Consider the following 15,310-nt stretch of genomic DNA (forward strand, 5'->3'; position numbering starts at 1 on the left):
GATTTTGCCACATCTCCACCCTGTAGTCACTTCTGTGGCCCCAGGGAGGGGCAGGAGATACCCTCATCTGAGAGAAGCAAGACTGATGCCAGCTTGCTGAAGTGTGAGACGTGAAGGGGAGCAAGGAGCCTGAGAAAGCAAGGGGGCAATACTAAAAATATGGGGAATTGATAGGACAGGGGGAGCCAGGGTTTTACACAGTCTCTAGAAAATATTCAGTAGCTTCCAGCAAATAAACATTCAAAACCTACCCAGTACAGCACCTAATGCACGAGGGGTTCTGCCACGGGCAAGGCCCATCTCCGAAGACCTGCATTAGACGCATACTGCACCTTAAAGGACGCAACTCTCTCCTGGCTTCTCCTTCTGTGGACACCAGTTTGATGTGCTAAAAATAAAGAGGTCTATTTTCGAGCTTGTGAAATGCAGTGTAGTCATGTTTTGGGGGAAGCCAGATTGCCTTTGTTGTTTCTCCTCTCTACCCAGAAGCCTCTGCCCTCTTCCCCTTCATAAAATGGCTGGCTGGCATTCCTCTGAGTTTACAAGTAAAGACCCACTCCAACCTTGGCTAGCTAGTTTAGAACCACGGTAGAATAAAGAAATGTTCATCTGGTCTCTCACATTTTTGTTTCATATTAAACCAAATTTCTTCACCATGTTGGCTAAGTCTAAGTATTAGAAATGAGGCTGTGCCTCCCCCTTTGCCAGCTCTCTGATTGGGTTCCAATGAGAAAAGCTTCTTTACTCTTCTAAGACAAGGAACGCTCTGACTTTGTATCTCTCTTATCAATAACAATGTAAGTAAACAAGGCTCCGTGTGCCTGGAGACATGGAGATGAACACTATTTTCTTAATTTAATCTGTCCTGTCCCACCTGCTGCTCTGATTGTCAGCCGCCATATAACTTATTGAATGCTTGCTATGTGCTAGGTCCGCAGTGTTGAATGCTATACACAAATTTCATTTAATCACCCAACAATCCTACTTAATATTTTTATTACCAACTCAGCTGAGGAAATGAAGACACATGAAGCTTAAATAATTTGCTCTAGGTCACTATACTAGTTGAGATGTTTGCAGCAGATAAAAATATATTGTTCTTAAACGTATGAAAGTATTCTGACCTTCATTCATAATAAAAGAAATGCAAGTTAAAACCAGACCCAGATACTTGGTCAGATTGGCAAAGATCAAGGAGTTTGTTAAGACTCCTGGTTGGCAAGCATCTGGAGAAAGAGTACAAGCTGATACAATTTCTGAAGAGGATAATAAGAAAATGTCTTTCAAAATTATAAAAGCACTCTTTGAATCTATAGTTCCACTTCTAGGAATTTAACCTTCAGCTACATTCTCACCAAATGTGAACTGATGTATGTAAGAGATTATTTATTATAGCATTATTTGAAATAGCAAAAGATTAGAAGCAATCGCTATGGAGCCCTAAAAAGTGGCTCTAACTGCCTTGATATCCAAAATAGATTAAGGGGAAAAGGAGGGTTGTATGACAAAGTGTAACGTATGCTGCTATTTGTCTCAAGAAAGGGGAGAGAATTGGGTATCTGCTAACCTCCACCTTGGCACTCCACCTCACACCCCATGTTTCACAGAACTCCTCAGCATTCCTTGGGATATCCTGCTGGTATTGCGCCTTCTTAAATGCGATTCCCGTTGTCCCTCCTCCCAACCCTCACCTTCCTGCTTGCCCTTCCAGGGATATCTCATGCATGTACACGTTTCCTTGTATTACAAACACAGATAGCCTACCCTGCATGCCGTTCTACACTTTGCTTTTTTCACTTAATACATACCTGCACGTAAGGGCTGTCTCATTCTGTTTTACAAATGTATACTATTCCATTGAATGGATAAATCATAATTTATTTAATCAGTCTCCTAGTAATGGACATTTCCATTGTTTCCTATCTTTTGCTATTAAAAATAATGCTGTAATGAATATTCTTGTGCAAATGTTATTTCACATTATATCTATGGGGTTATGCCTGTGGGTTCAATTCTTAGAAACAAGGGTGGTTTGTGGGGAGGGTGACTGGGTAGATGGGTACAGGATTGGGAGGCTTTTCATTATATCCCCTTTTGTGTCTCTTTGAATTTTGTACCATATGTATTACCTAGTCCAAAAAAAATAAAATATTTTTAAATACAGCTGCTGGCCATAGACTGCTTAAATGTTCCCTCTCTTTATGTATTTACCTAACCTTATTTTACAATTAAAGCCAGATGATAATTATTTCAAAACTTCTAAAAGCAAACTTCCTTTAAGCAGCCCTGTGGCATTTCTATGGAGAAATGGCAAAGAGGGATTTTAAGAGGAATCATAAACATCAATGCTAGATTCCTAGAAAAGTACTTTCCTGCCCTTGAGACAAACACACAAAACCGGAATAATGTTTCTGGACAGTGTTAGGGCCTGAGCTGCATGACATGAGCTCAGGGCCACAGTTTAAGGGAGGGCTACCCTGTGATGATCAGTGCTACCCATTTCTCTAGATAGGATGCTCCTGCCAAATACGGACCCTCCACTCGATGCTTTATAACAGAAGGCCAAAAGAACACGGCTCAATTCTCAGAAGAAAGTTGGCTGTGGTTTCCCCAACATTAGCGTGTATAAATCACTCACCATGGTGATGGTATTTTTGTCCATTTTTAGGTGTCCGTGCAATTCTGGCTGCCCAGCACTGTCATACATATACCACAACGATTTCTAGCTCTGTAGCCTGTTTAAGTGCCATACCCAAACAAGTACTTTAGAATTCATTGGAATGTGTGGCTTAAAACGATTTTCTTTCACTGACCCTACAGTAAACTTGCCAGGTTTAACAAATAAATACACAGGATGCCCAGTTAAAATTGAATTTCAGATAAACAACAAATAATTTTTAGTATAAGTATGTTTCATGCAGTATTTGGGACACATACTAAAAATTATGTCACTCATCTAAAATTCAAATTTAACTGGACATACTTCACTTTATCTGGTAATCCAACCTAAAAGAAAATCTCTAAGTTATCTATACCAACAAAGGGACAGGTTCCTGCTATGCAGGAGACCAGAGACATCTTACATCATAAGGTAAGAGAAGCAACATGTCTTAAAAAGATTCAGTCACTAAATGATCATAGAATCCAGAAATGTCTGTAGGAGTACGGAGTATAGAGGCTATTTTTCAAGTGATTCAGTTATCAGTGGGGCTTAAGTCTGCTTTCTGAGTGATGGACTTTTGGTTTTGTGAATCTAGCAGATTCATGAGTGTGAAAGGAAAACGTATCTGCTTTAACAAATGGGAGGCAGCGAATGTGTTGCACAGAAAATAAGGATGTCAACTACCACATTCAAGAAGGGTGAGCTGAAAATAAGAACATTTCATTTGCCTTTCTCATCCTTTCTAGCTTAGTAACCAGTGTTCAAACTACCTATTCTCTGACTTTGATCCAAAACACGAGTGAATGAGGACTTTCTTTAAAATGAAGCTTTTATACGTAGCTATATACATATGTACAAGCAGCTCTGAAGGCCAGAGAAGTAACTTCCAATTTTGGAATCTTGGAGGCTCTATAGATTATACTGGGTTTCAATTATTAAATTTTAGTTAACAGCATCTAGAAGCTTAGCTTTAGAACTGTGCAAGAGAAATTAAGTCAAAAGTAAAAGCTTCACATTCTAAAAATAACAGTGGCAAAACACAACACTCCTGGACTGTGGGAAATAAAACGGAGAGAGGAACATGATTGGAAGGAAACCTGTAGAATTGCACTAATCCCAGGTTCCTCGAATTGGTACAAAGGGTAGCAATCTCTGGGTCACCAGTCATCGCATCAAAGTTTGACAGAGAAGGATGAACCACAGGAGCAGCCTGTCTGCGCTTGAGGATTGTTCAACACTTGAAATGAGCTTCGGATCAGTTCTTGGCTGAAGTCCACCTGGGCTCCTTTGACGAAGGCTAAGCTATCAGAGTCAACCACCACTCTTGCCCCACCCTGTTCAAATACCCTGAAAAGATAGGAGGAAAGCATTAATGAATATCATAAACACCAAAAACGTGACACCCTCTGTACCCTGATGTGAGACGTGCACATCCTCAGTTGTCCGAAATACAGAGAAAGCACCCTTATTACTTCCAACAGGTGCTGATATTGAGGCAAAAAGATTCAATGGAACGCATACTGGGAAATGCTTAGAGATTTAGGCCTGGAATCTAGTCCAGCCTGACTCTCTACCACCTACCCTATGGACATATTTTCCTCCTATAACTTATTTTAAATCAAGGCAACATATCTTCACTGTATCCCTACTGTGTGAGAAGGGTGGTGTTAAGCATCCTTAGAAAAACTTTTAAATTTGGAATAAAAGTGCACGTCAAACCGGAGACACTTCCCCCCCATACACATTCTGAGGACCCACCCCTTTTTCCTTGCCTGTCGTCGGGGTTGATAATTGTATCCAGTGAAAATTTGTATTGGAAACCGGAGCATCCACCTCCTTCCACTTCCAGCCTGAGGAATTCTGACCCTTGGGTGATTTCCAGAAGCCTCTGAAATGCAGGGAGAGAGGATCAGGAATGACGGATAAAGGGAACAAAAAGGGTAGGTTAAGAGGAGGTCCCCGCATTTCCGTCCCTCGTCTAGGCACCGCCGCTGCTCTCACCTGGACGCAGCTGTCTGTGAGGTGAATCTGCCCTTCGCCAGCTTCGGGACTGGAAGACGACGCTTCCCGATGCGCCCGCCATCCAGCGGGGGCCGCCAGGAGCCTGCCGCGCGCAAGAGAGGAGGATGAACCCAGAGCAGAGGGGCACCTGGCGACCCCCCACCTGGACAGACTCAATTCAAACCTGACGACCCCCATCAGGACTGGCTCACGCCAAACCTGACGACCTCCAACTGAACAACCTCACGCCACTCCCTCACCTCCCCGCAGACCTTAGTTTCTGCTTAGTCCTGGAGGCGCAAATCTTAACACTTCCCAGCTGCCCTTTTAGGCTTGGTACCTGCTCCTCGGCCAGGGGGTGACCGCTCTCAGCGCCGCGGCCGCTAGGGATAGGCCCCAGGCGGCCGCCATCTTCTCCACACAACCCGCCCCTCGCGTCGCTCCAATCCTCTTCTTCGCCTGGGCCTCAAAAGGCAGGACCCACAGAGACCCCGCCTCCGGGCACGCCTATTGGGTGGTGCGGGAGAAGAAGGAATTTGGTTGGCTAGAAAAGCTCCTATTGCGGAAGTGGGGACGCACCAACAAAGCCGGGAGCTAAAGAGAGGGGCGGGGTGGAGATGTATCGTAGCCCACCCCGCCGCAAAGCGGACAACATGGGCGGAGAAAGGGGCGCCCGGGCGAGATCCCGCAGAACCAAGCTCCCAGGAGTTGGGGGCGGGGCTTCTGCTTTGGTTGCTGGTACCGGGTTGCCTGACTGAGCTCCACCCCCAGCCAGCCCCTGCCCATATATCTTGTGACTACGGCGGTCGCGTCTTCCTTCCTTGCGCTTGGAAGCTCTTTAGCAGCTATGCGTTTCTTGGCCGTCGCTTGGCTGCTCCTGGCTCTCAGCGCCTCCGCCCTGGCAGAGCCGGTGCATTTCAAGGACTGCGGTGAGTCCGGGACTAGCCCGAGGTTCCGGCGCCCTCTGCGGGAGCCTCCGCCAGAACACCGCGCTGAGACCCGGGGCTAGGTTGGGCCGATCCCGTGGGCGCCCAGGCTTAGCCTCGGACGCCTGGTGGAGTGGGCTGGGGTGGAGGAGAAGGTGCCGGCCTCGAGGAAACTCGACCGCTCACAGCTTTGTGTCTTTCCTTGGAACGAGTGTTTGGGGTCCCTGGACGTTCCTGGATGTGGGCCTTTTGCTGAAGTTTCCTCAAGTTTGTAGGGCCGACAACCGAAGCTCCATATGAGGCGCGGGGAGTGAGGGGTGAGGCGCAGAACTTTTTTTTGTCTGTATCTTGGATGACCTCTCCCTCCCACTCTGTTCTCTTTTTTAATTTACCTTTTGCTGACAAGTCAAAAGTCAGTTCTCTTTTTCAAGCCTTATTTCGTTAGCGTTTCCCTTGGGCTATGGAAGTTTTGTGATTACTCCTATCTATAAAACTCGTGTTTCCAGTCACAGCTTGTGACACATAACCCTCTCGACGCTGTGGTTGGAATCTTTGTTGAGAAATACAGGGGTGAGCTGTAGAAATTGTGAATTCGTTCAGTCAGGCGTATAGAATTGTTCCAACCATGCTTTTCTGAAGTGGAGAGGTATAATGATAAATGAAAGAAGCATGGAACTGATTTTACAAAATTTGTACGTTGGAAGAAGACTTGGAGATCGTATATTCAGTCATTGAATTCCAGAGATATTAAGTAACTTACCCAAAGTCACACAGCAGAATGGGAACCAGAATAAGTTTGCTCCTCTATATCCAGTGCCCAGAGAATAGTAACTGTTCAATAAATATTTGTTGAAAAAGTAAATGAGGGAATAAATTCTCTTTCCACTATGTCATCAAAATTCATGTTGAGGCAAAAACGAAGGTGGGAACTGGGGGATAGATTAATTAAGGAATAAACGCTGCTAGCCTATTAATTCTTAACAAACGCTATTCCACTGAACTAGGAGACTGGCACTTGGAAGATATTTTTATTACCTCAAATTACTGCCTTTCCCTCCATTAAACTTAGTTAACAACATTTGGATGAAGACACTGTATTAATTTTATTAACTCATTCAACCCTCACAGTCTGTTTTACAGATGAGGAAACAGGCACATAGAGTACCTTGCCCAAGTTCTCATAGCTGGTAGGCAATAAGAAACTAGTGTGTGTTTTTGAGCCACTTTGTTTCAATGGTAACATTAACCTTAAAAAAAAAAAACCTAAGGAAACCAAATCCAGAGACTGCTCTACTCATTTGAAAAAAGCAGGCATAGGCGGATGGCAGGAACTTCTTACGGGAAGGAGAGTTTCAGTTACAGATTTTCGATTTACTTTTGAATTGGGAAACACAATGTAAAAACTTCAGCGCCCACATCAAAAGTTTTTGAGTTCCACTGTACACCCACTTTCCCCTGGAGTGGCATTTCCTTAAGTGAGAAATGGGGTCAGGCAAACTAGTTTTGCAATTTCTGCACTTTAGGGCTAAGGAGTTTGATTTACTGACATTGGAAGTCCAAGAACCTCTTGTCAACCAAAAAACTGGATGGAGCTACAAGTACTACCCTTTACGCAATTCCTACGAGATCATGTGACCCAGTCTTGAAAGAAGCAGGTAGAAGCTGGACATGGAAAGCTTTAGCATAAGCACTGATTTTCAATAGGTTGTTGCTTAAAGTTCTGGATTTTTTTTTTCCTGTCCGTAGAAGATAGGACACAGTGGGAGAGAGTCTTAGAGAAGGGGATTCTTGCCTATATAGTTTGAGAATTTTGCCATGATGGAGAAACAAACTGGGGATAAAGGACTGCAAGATATTTACCGACCTAGCTGGAGCAGTGTTGTTCACTATGATTCAACTGTTCCACCTAAGAGCAGGTGCAGGCTGAGAAAGCAGAGAGCATCCCCATGAGCTTCTCAGTTCATACCAGGACTGGGCTAACCCGGTGACTGCAAAGCAGAAAATGTGCTCCCAACCTGCGGGTTGCTTTCTGTCTTCCTGTGTTCTACTTTTGAGTCAGAAAGAGCCCATTCTATCAGCTGGATCCATAATTTCTACCCACAAAATATATTCAAGGTGAGAGTCCCACCTTGTGTGTCAAAAGGGAATGTGCTAACCCACCCAGGAGCAGCTATTCTAGGTTCAATTTATCGACTGAATCCTGATATAATGACAATAATGGTAAACATTTATACAGTGGTCCCCTCTTATCTGAGGTGGGTACGTTCAGTGGATGCCTGAATCCAGGGATAGTACTATATATATATGGAAAAAACTATATATATATATACATACATACCTTTTCACTTAACGGAATCACTTTATGGCTTTTTTTTGGCATGTCTGAATTGCCAGCATCACTACTCTTGAGCTTTTGGGCCATTATTAAGTAAAGTTAGGGTTACTTAAACATAAGCACTGTAATACGGGGACTGGAACAGTCGGTTACTAAGTGCCTAGATGAACAAAAGAATGAGTCATCTCCTAGGCGGGATGGAGTGGGACAGTGCAAGATTTCATCACTCTACTCACAATTTAAAACTTAACGAATTGTTTATTTCTGGAATTTTCCATTTAATCTTTTTTGGAACACAGTTAACCGCAGGTAACTGAAACCACCCAAAGCAAATAAGGGGGACTACTGTATAGCATTACTGTGTTCCCAACACTTACCTAAGAGCTATATGTATGTTAGCTCACCTACTCTGTGAGGTAGGTACCATTATTATCCCCGAGTGGTTCAGCATGTCGCCTTGAGGTTGGTCACGGTAAGTAATGCGGCCAGTGAGATTTCAAACCCAGGCTCAGGTCCCAGAGTCTATCTCAACAGTGATGGCTGAGTTGAGAGCTTATGCTGACCCTGTTACCGGCAGTGGTAGGAAGCAGTTCACTTACACTTTCTCCTATTCAGCTGTCCAGTGTCAGGGGCCTGGATGAGATAACAGGATTTTTAACGATTTGTACTTAACCTTTTTTGATCAAGCATTTATTGTGAATAAATAGCACTTTTGTCCTTGTTTAGAGTGAACATTTTTTAAAAAAAAATACCCACCCTACCTCAAAGATACTTATTTTGAAGAACACGGGTTTCCACAGTCGAGTGTACCTCTGTATATTGCAGGTGCCTGCTTAAATTGTTCTCACTGGTGGGGTATACAGAGCTTGGAGACCACTGATTTGGAGAGATACCAGGACAGGATTGAAAGCTGGTGGGGGGACAGTTTGGGAGCAACCACTCTCAAGATTCCAAATGGAAACAGTAGCACTGCGACTTGTGCCATATGTGTGCTGCTTTAAAATCCAGTGCCGGAGTGGAAAGAGGGGTGGAGATGATTTTCCATGGTATAGCCCTCCCAGGATGTAGAGTAGGGGAGCTGGCTATGTGTGGACAATTAAGTTCGCGAACTCATCCTAGAAAAAGTGCTACATACGTCATTGCTGAATATCTACAGTCACCTTCAAAGTACTCCCCTTGAGAATCTGTGCACCGATGCCAGCAGCACCTAGTTCACCCTTCAAAGCAATTTTGGAACTCTTTTTCTGGAATGACCATCAGAGCTGTCATCATATTACCGTTGATGTCCTGAATGTCATCAAAATGTCTTCCTTTCGATATTTCCTTTATCTTTGGGTAAAGAAAGAAGTCATTGGGGGCCAGATCAGGTGAGTAGGGAGGGTGTTCTAATACAATTATTTGTTTACTGGCTAAAAACTCCCTCACAGACAGTGCTGTGTGAGCTGGTGCATTGTTGAGATGCAAGAGCCATGAATTGTTGGCGAGAAGTTCAGGTCGTCTAACTTTTTCACGCAGCCTTCCCAGCACTTCCAAATAGTAAACTTGGTTAACTGTCCAGTTGGTACAGATTCATAGTGACTTATCCCTTGATAGCAAAAAAAGGTTAGCAACATTATTGCAACAAGTTTGCGAACTTAATTATCAGACCTCGTATACTTTATAATTCCCTTAATTCCCCTTTACCCATCAAATATAAGCAGTTTCCTGGAGAACGAGCTCACCCTCATTGGGAGAGCAGAGCATCATCTTATTAAGTAGGGACAGCCTAGGTGGTTTATTTTCCTCCTTTTCCAAATCATTTTCCTTCTTTTGCAGGTTCCGAGGTTGGAGTTATAAAGGAAGTGAATGTGAGCCCATGCCCCATCCAGCCCTGCCATCTGCAGAAAGGAGAGTCTTACACCGTCAATGTCACCTTCACTAGTAGTGAGTAAAAGTGACTGTTACCTTCAAATTCATCTTAAAGCATGACATCAATCTCAAGTATTGGAAGAGCTTAGGGATGTGGGGGAGGGGAACTGCAATCAAGAGTTCTGTGCCTTCCCTTCTAACTTGTGCAAAGCTAGCTTTCACTATGCCCTTAGATACCCTTCTCATAATGGGGTTCCCCTATGTCTGTTTCCTAGAATCCAGACTCCCTTTAAGCAAAGAGAGAGATTTCCATGTGTTTACAGGTGAGAAAAGACAGCTTGGCTTCTCTCTCTCCTATTTGGGATCATATCGCACAGTAGGCTTTTATGGGAATGTCAGTTCTGTTTACCTACAGACTGCAGAGTATTAGCACAGACCCCAAATCTGTAGACTTTAGAACTTCTCCATACTGTTATTTCAAGCAACATACCTATGTTCTGCCTCAAAATACAAGAGCAGTTAATACTTAGCCTCGGTAAGGTTTAGGGAACTCACTGGGGACCCAAGAAGCAATCAAGAAATCTGAGAGCTTTCTTTAACTTTAAGGAAATATTTTTGGAACTTGTTGCTTTCTGGTACCACATTCATCACCTTCAGATGCCCAGGAATCTAGACAAATGCAAAGTCTTTATTTCTAGAATACCTCTCTGATTTTCTATCCTATGGAACTGGACTAGACAGTCTAAAAAAGAAATCTCAACATTCCTGCCATCTCTTGTTCTTAAGCCTAAAAACAGCTCTAAGTATTAGAGTTAGTTTCGCTTCAAGATGATACCCGGGCCCCTTTATTGTTCCAAACCAAAACAGTATTAATACCTTCTAAACAAAAGTAATCACCAACCCAGACAGAAAGAAGGGCACAGTCAATACTCTGGATCTCCAGAATAACCTAACAGCTCGTAACTCTGTTTGCCCTAATTTTATTATATTTATTCCTCCTACCCATCTTGTTATATGGAGGGTAGAGCTTAGCAAGAAATGTGCCTCTTTCTATTAGGTTGGTGCAAAAGTAATTGCTGTTTTTGCAATTGAAAATAATAGCAAAAACCGCAATTACTTTTTTTTTAAAAGATTTTATTGGGGAAGGGGAACAGGACTTTATTGGTGAACAGTGTTTACTTCCAGGACTTTTCCCAAGTCAAGTTGTTGTCCTTTCAATCTTAGTTGTGGAGGGTGCCGTTCAACTTCAAGTTGTTCTCCTTTCAGTCTTAGTTGTGGAGGACGCAGCTCAGCTCCAGGGCCAGTTGCCATTGCTAGTTGCAGGGAGCGCAACCCACCATCCCTTGCAGGAGTCGAACTGGCAACCTTGTGGTTGAGATGATGCACTCCAACCAACTGAGCCATCTGGGAGCTCAGTGGCAGCTCAGCTCAAGGTGCCGTGTTTAATCCTAGTTGCAGGGGGCACTGCCCACCATCCCTTGTGGTTGAGAGCCCACTGGCCCATGTGGGAATCGAACTGGCAGCCTTCCGCCTGAGCCACCGGGCCAGCCCCCACCACAATTACTTTTGCACCAACCTAATAACCTAGTTTCTAAAAGGTTGCCTCTTTTTCTACTGTTACAATCCATGGCATGTCCATGTAGACTCCTTATTCCCTCTTCGCCTTCCATTTTATTCTTAATTTCTAATGGAATCCTTTAGTCAGGAGTGTTGGAGAATTCAAGAAACCAATCTCCTAACACTTTTTAAGATACACAACGCACTTTGACAGAAGCTGATGTAAATAGTAAATAGAAAGTGTACTGCCAAAAATCAGTTACTTTGTCGGATTAGGTGATTTATCCAAGTAGCTCTGATTCTCCTGAGAAACAAAGGCAGTGAAGAGCAAGGTGGGGTTAAGAGCAAAGAAAACAATCCCCAGTGATTCCTTACCCCCCCCCCCATAATTCAGTAATTTTTCAAGTTTTGGAGTGAATACTTGCTCTGTAGCATAACTACAAAGAGAAATAGGCCCTAGGAATTAAGAGGTACATATTATCATAGCAATGCCATTGCTTGAGAATGTATCTAAATTTTTTATTTAGAGTTTGGAAATAGGCTGTTTCCTTCACTATCTGATTCTCTTCTCTTCTCTCTCTCTCTCTCTCTCTCTCTCTCTCTCTCTCTCTCTCTCACAGGTACTGAGTCTCAAGGGAGCAAAGCCATGGTATATGGCATCTTGATGGGCGTCCCAATTGCTTTTCCCATTCCTGAGTCTGATGGTTGTAAGAGTGGAGTCAACTGCCCCATTGAAAAAAACAAGACCTACAGCTACCTGAATAAACTACCAGTGAAGAGTGACTACCCCTCTGTAAGTGACATTGTTGTTAAGGACACTGGAGGCCTTGTGAGTAGATTATATATTTGAAGAATGAGGTAGAAGAGAAGATTAGAGTAGAAGTCCTTCATCTCTATGATGAAGAAGCAGAAGCCTGAGGGAAAGGAGATAAACTAGAGTGTTAGGAACCAAGAGGTATGGCAGATACTTTCCATTGTGTCCCCCGTTCTTTGTCTATAGTCTAATGGTTAGCCATTTTTATATCTACTATTTAACTGGATTCTCATGACCACTCTGTGCAGGGGTGGTATTATCCCTATTTTACAGATGAAGAAATTTGAGTCTCCAGTGTTATGTAATATGAACAGAGTCCACTCAGTTAAGAAATATTACAGCCTAGATTTAGAGCCAGGTTTTCTGACTCTAAAACCTATGCAGTGTTGAAAGATTTTAGCCAGTTATCAAATAGTTCAGGATTTCAAGCGGTTACAGCATTGTCATCAGAAAATCCTGGTCTGTTAACAAGAGAGCTGTAAGTAGTTTGTCTGTTAACAAGAGAGCTATAAGTAGTTTGTTAGCTCCACAGCAGAGGGAGCTTTTTCCACTCTTCGTTCTCCCCTCCACCGCCTGCCAACCCCTACCTTCACCTCTGACTCTGCTATACCTACTTCTTTTTTTACCTAACATTTGTAAGGTAGAGAATGCTGGAATGGGCCTGTATTAAAGACACAAATCTTGATGAGAATGGAGACATAAAAGGATTACTTTTTTCCATGAAGAAAAGAGAGTTACATTTTTTGAAAGGAAATTAAATAGAACCAGGCGCAATCTAGCCATTTATTTTCTAGAAGCAGCAAGTAAGTAAAGAACATTCTAAAGAGTCTCCAATATAGAGAGTCTGTGTTTACAGGATGTCAGTGACCCTAAAGGTCAGGGATAGATTTATACATTAATTTGCAGAGTAGCCATATAATCTTGGGCATCTCAGAGCCTCCGTTACTTATACAGAGTGTCAAGTTAGGGCCTGATACATAGTAGGCACTTAATATATGGTAGTTATTGTTAGGTGAATTGCGTTTCATTTGAAAAACAGCTTAAGCTATGTTAACTTAAGCACTACGTGAAATAGTTAATATGTACTTGTCTTGAAAAACTCACAAAACAAGTTTCCAAAAGCTGGGTATCACTGTCCCTCAAATGTTGTGTTGTAAAGAAACAGCTGAGTACAAAAGAGTGGTAGTAACTAATACCAAGTAAGCTAATGTCCACGTAAGAAAGGACTGGCAAAGTGTCAGTGATTTATTAAGAATTAGAAGGGAGGTAAAGTACGGCATAGAGAATATAGTCAGTAATGTTGCAACGACTATGTATAGTGCCAGGTGGGTACTAGACTAATGGGGGGGTCACTTCATAAATTATATAAATGTCTAACCACTGTGCTGTACACCTGAAACTAATATAAAATAATATTGAATGTCAACTGTGACTGAGAAAAATAAATACATTTTTTTAAATGCACAAAGGAAAAGAATTAGAAAGGACAGCTCATAGTATGAGTGTAACAAGTTAAGGCAGAGATACCTAATGAGGTGTACTATTATCAAAAGCAGTTTAAGGAAGTTAACTGAAACTATATACTGCAACGCTACTGAAGTTATTCATACAACAGTAGACTTCTTTGGACATCCTTTGTGCTTTGACATTTCCATTTCCAACTAACACATAAGTTTCCTTATACCTAAGAATCTAACTTTTTACTCTCTGCTCTTCGTGGTTACAGTCGAAAAAAGCTGGATCACATCTCCACATACATGAGAAATGGTCTAAATGTAGAATTATTTTTCATGTAAGCCTTTGTTTATGTACCATTGATCTAAAACAGAAAAACAATGCTTTAGAAATTATATTTGATAAGTTAACTAGGTTAGTATATGGTGCTGACACCAAATCATAGGTATAACTTGGTTTACTCTTCTAAGTTTAAGGACACAGGGTGTGCCCACCGCTGCAGCGGCTTTCATAATGGGAGGATTTAAGAAGAAAAGCATCAAGAATTAGGCAGTTTGTTTAAATGTACATCTAGGATTCGTAGTTAAACCAATTCTGGATTGAGGTGAAGTCCTAGTTTCATTTTTCCCAATTCTTTTTCTCTTTCTCCAGATAAAACTGGTGGTGAAGTGGGAACTTCAGGATGACAAAGAGAAATGTCTCTTCTGCTGGGAAATCCCAGTACAGATTGAAAGCTAGAACTATTTGATGCCAATATGTCCATCTGGGGATGAGAGCACCTGGGTGGAGGGAGAGAAAGAGAAGTCCAGTTTAAACTAAATCAGTGCCATAAGATGAAAGGAATTTCTAGACAACTGTTTCATGCGTCTCAACCTCCAACCGCACCTAAGACCCTATTTCCTGAGAGCTCAGAACTGTTGCCATTGTAATAACATCTTTTGTAAAAGGGTTGAAGGAAAAGGAGAGACTGTAGGGATTGATTTAATTGTCTGCAGTGTTCTTTGCTGTTGGAATAAGGAGGGTCCAGCTAGACAGGACCCAGATGAGGCTGCTTAGGATATTGGTTGACTTGCCCTGGGGGTATTGGCATTTGCAGTGGAGGACAGGTTCCAAACCACATCCCTCTAGCTGTGATAGTACATCTTCAAGTGCCTCATTGAGTTCAGTGCATCTGGCCCACAAGTCTGCTGACTCTTGACAACACCTCTAGCTACGCTGCAACAACAACAATGCCCTGCTCTCCAGTGGTATCCAGCGTTTCGGTGGAGGGGTGGTGTTTTGGGTGACTGTTCTCAGTGGTGATCTCATGGCTCCTTTTCTGTCTTAGGTAGTTTTCATTAAGTGCAACACTTGATTAGCAGGTGTTTGATTTTTATTTTTTTCTAATATTACCTTGTGATTTCTTTCTGTACCTGGAAATGTCCCTTTGAATAAATAAAAAGATGGCAGTGTTCTGTATTGGTGCCGTGGTCACTTGCTTCTTTCAGATGGAGTATTTACCCCAGATCCATGGAAGGTAGGCACCCAGTCCCGTGTCCCAGAGTGCAGGAAAAACATGACTCTTCAGAAACGACCTTCTCTCCCCTTTTTGCCCTGGTAGACCTTACCTATCTATTTTATACAAAATGACCTTGTTTTGCTTTATTTTGTATAATCTCATACCACCAAGTATGCTTGAAATAAGCAGTGAAAGCAAACTGCACCTAGTTGAA

General features: G+C 42.6%; 2 protein-coding genes across 3 annotated transcripts; one reads left to right on the top strand and one right to left on the bottom strand.

Annotated features, from left to right (window-relative positions):
* Positions 1-1,579: 1,579 nt before the first annotated feature.
* ISCA2 (iron-sulfur cluster assembly 2) lies at positions 1,580-5,135 on the bottom strand. 2 transcript variants are annotated; one of them, XM_033108395.1, is made up of 4 exons: positions 5,004-5,135; positions 4,664-4,766; positions 4,435-4,550; positions 1,580-4,009 (listed from the first exon to the last, which is right to left on the bottom strand). In XM_033108395.1, exons 1-4 carry the CDS (start codon positions 5,072-5,074, stop codon positions 3,835-3,837), a joined length of 465 nt encoding a protein of 154 aa, XP_032964286.1. In that variant the 5' UTR covers positions 5,075-5,135; the 3' UTR covers positions 1,580-3,834. The 2 variants fall into 2 exon arrangements, with proteins under 2 accessions (XP_032964286.1, XP_032964287.1); XM_033108396.1 differs by having other exon boundaries at positions 4,421-4,550.
* A 170-nt stretch (positions 5,136-5,305) lies between these two features.
* On the top strand, positions 5,306-15,056 carry NPC2 (NPC intracellular cholesterol transporter 2). Its single transcript, XM_033109458.1, has 4 exons — positions 5,306-5,592; positions 9,740-9,847; positions 11,950-12,122; positions 14,250-15,056. Exons 1-4 carry the CDS (start codon positions 5,511-5,513, stop codon positions 14,334-14,336), a joined length of 450 nt encoding a protein of 149 aa, XP_032965349.1. The 5' UTR covers positions 5,306-5,510; the 3' UTR covers positions 14,337-15,056.
* The last annotated feature ends 254 nt before the right edge of the window (positions 15,057-15,310 follow it).

This window comes from Rhinolophus ferrumequinum, chromosome 6 (assembly GCF_004115265.2).
Source record: "Rhinolophus ferrumequinum isolate MPI-CBG mRhiFer1 chromosome 6, mRhiFer1_v1.p, whole genome shotgun sequence".
Classification (NCBI taxonomy): Eukaryota; Metazoa; Chordata; class Mammalia; order Chiroptera; family Rhinolophidae; genus Rhinolophus; species Rhinolophus ferrumequinum.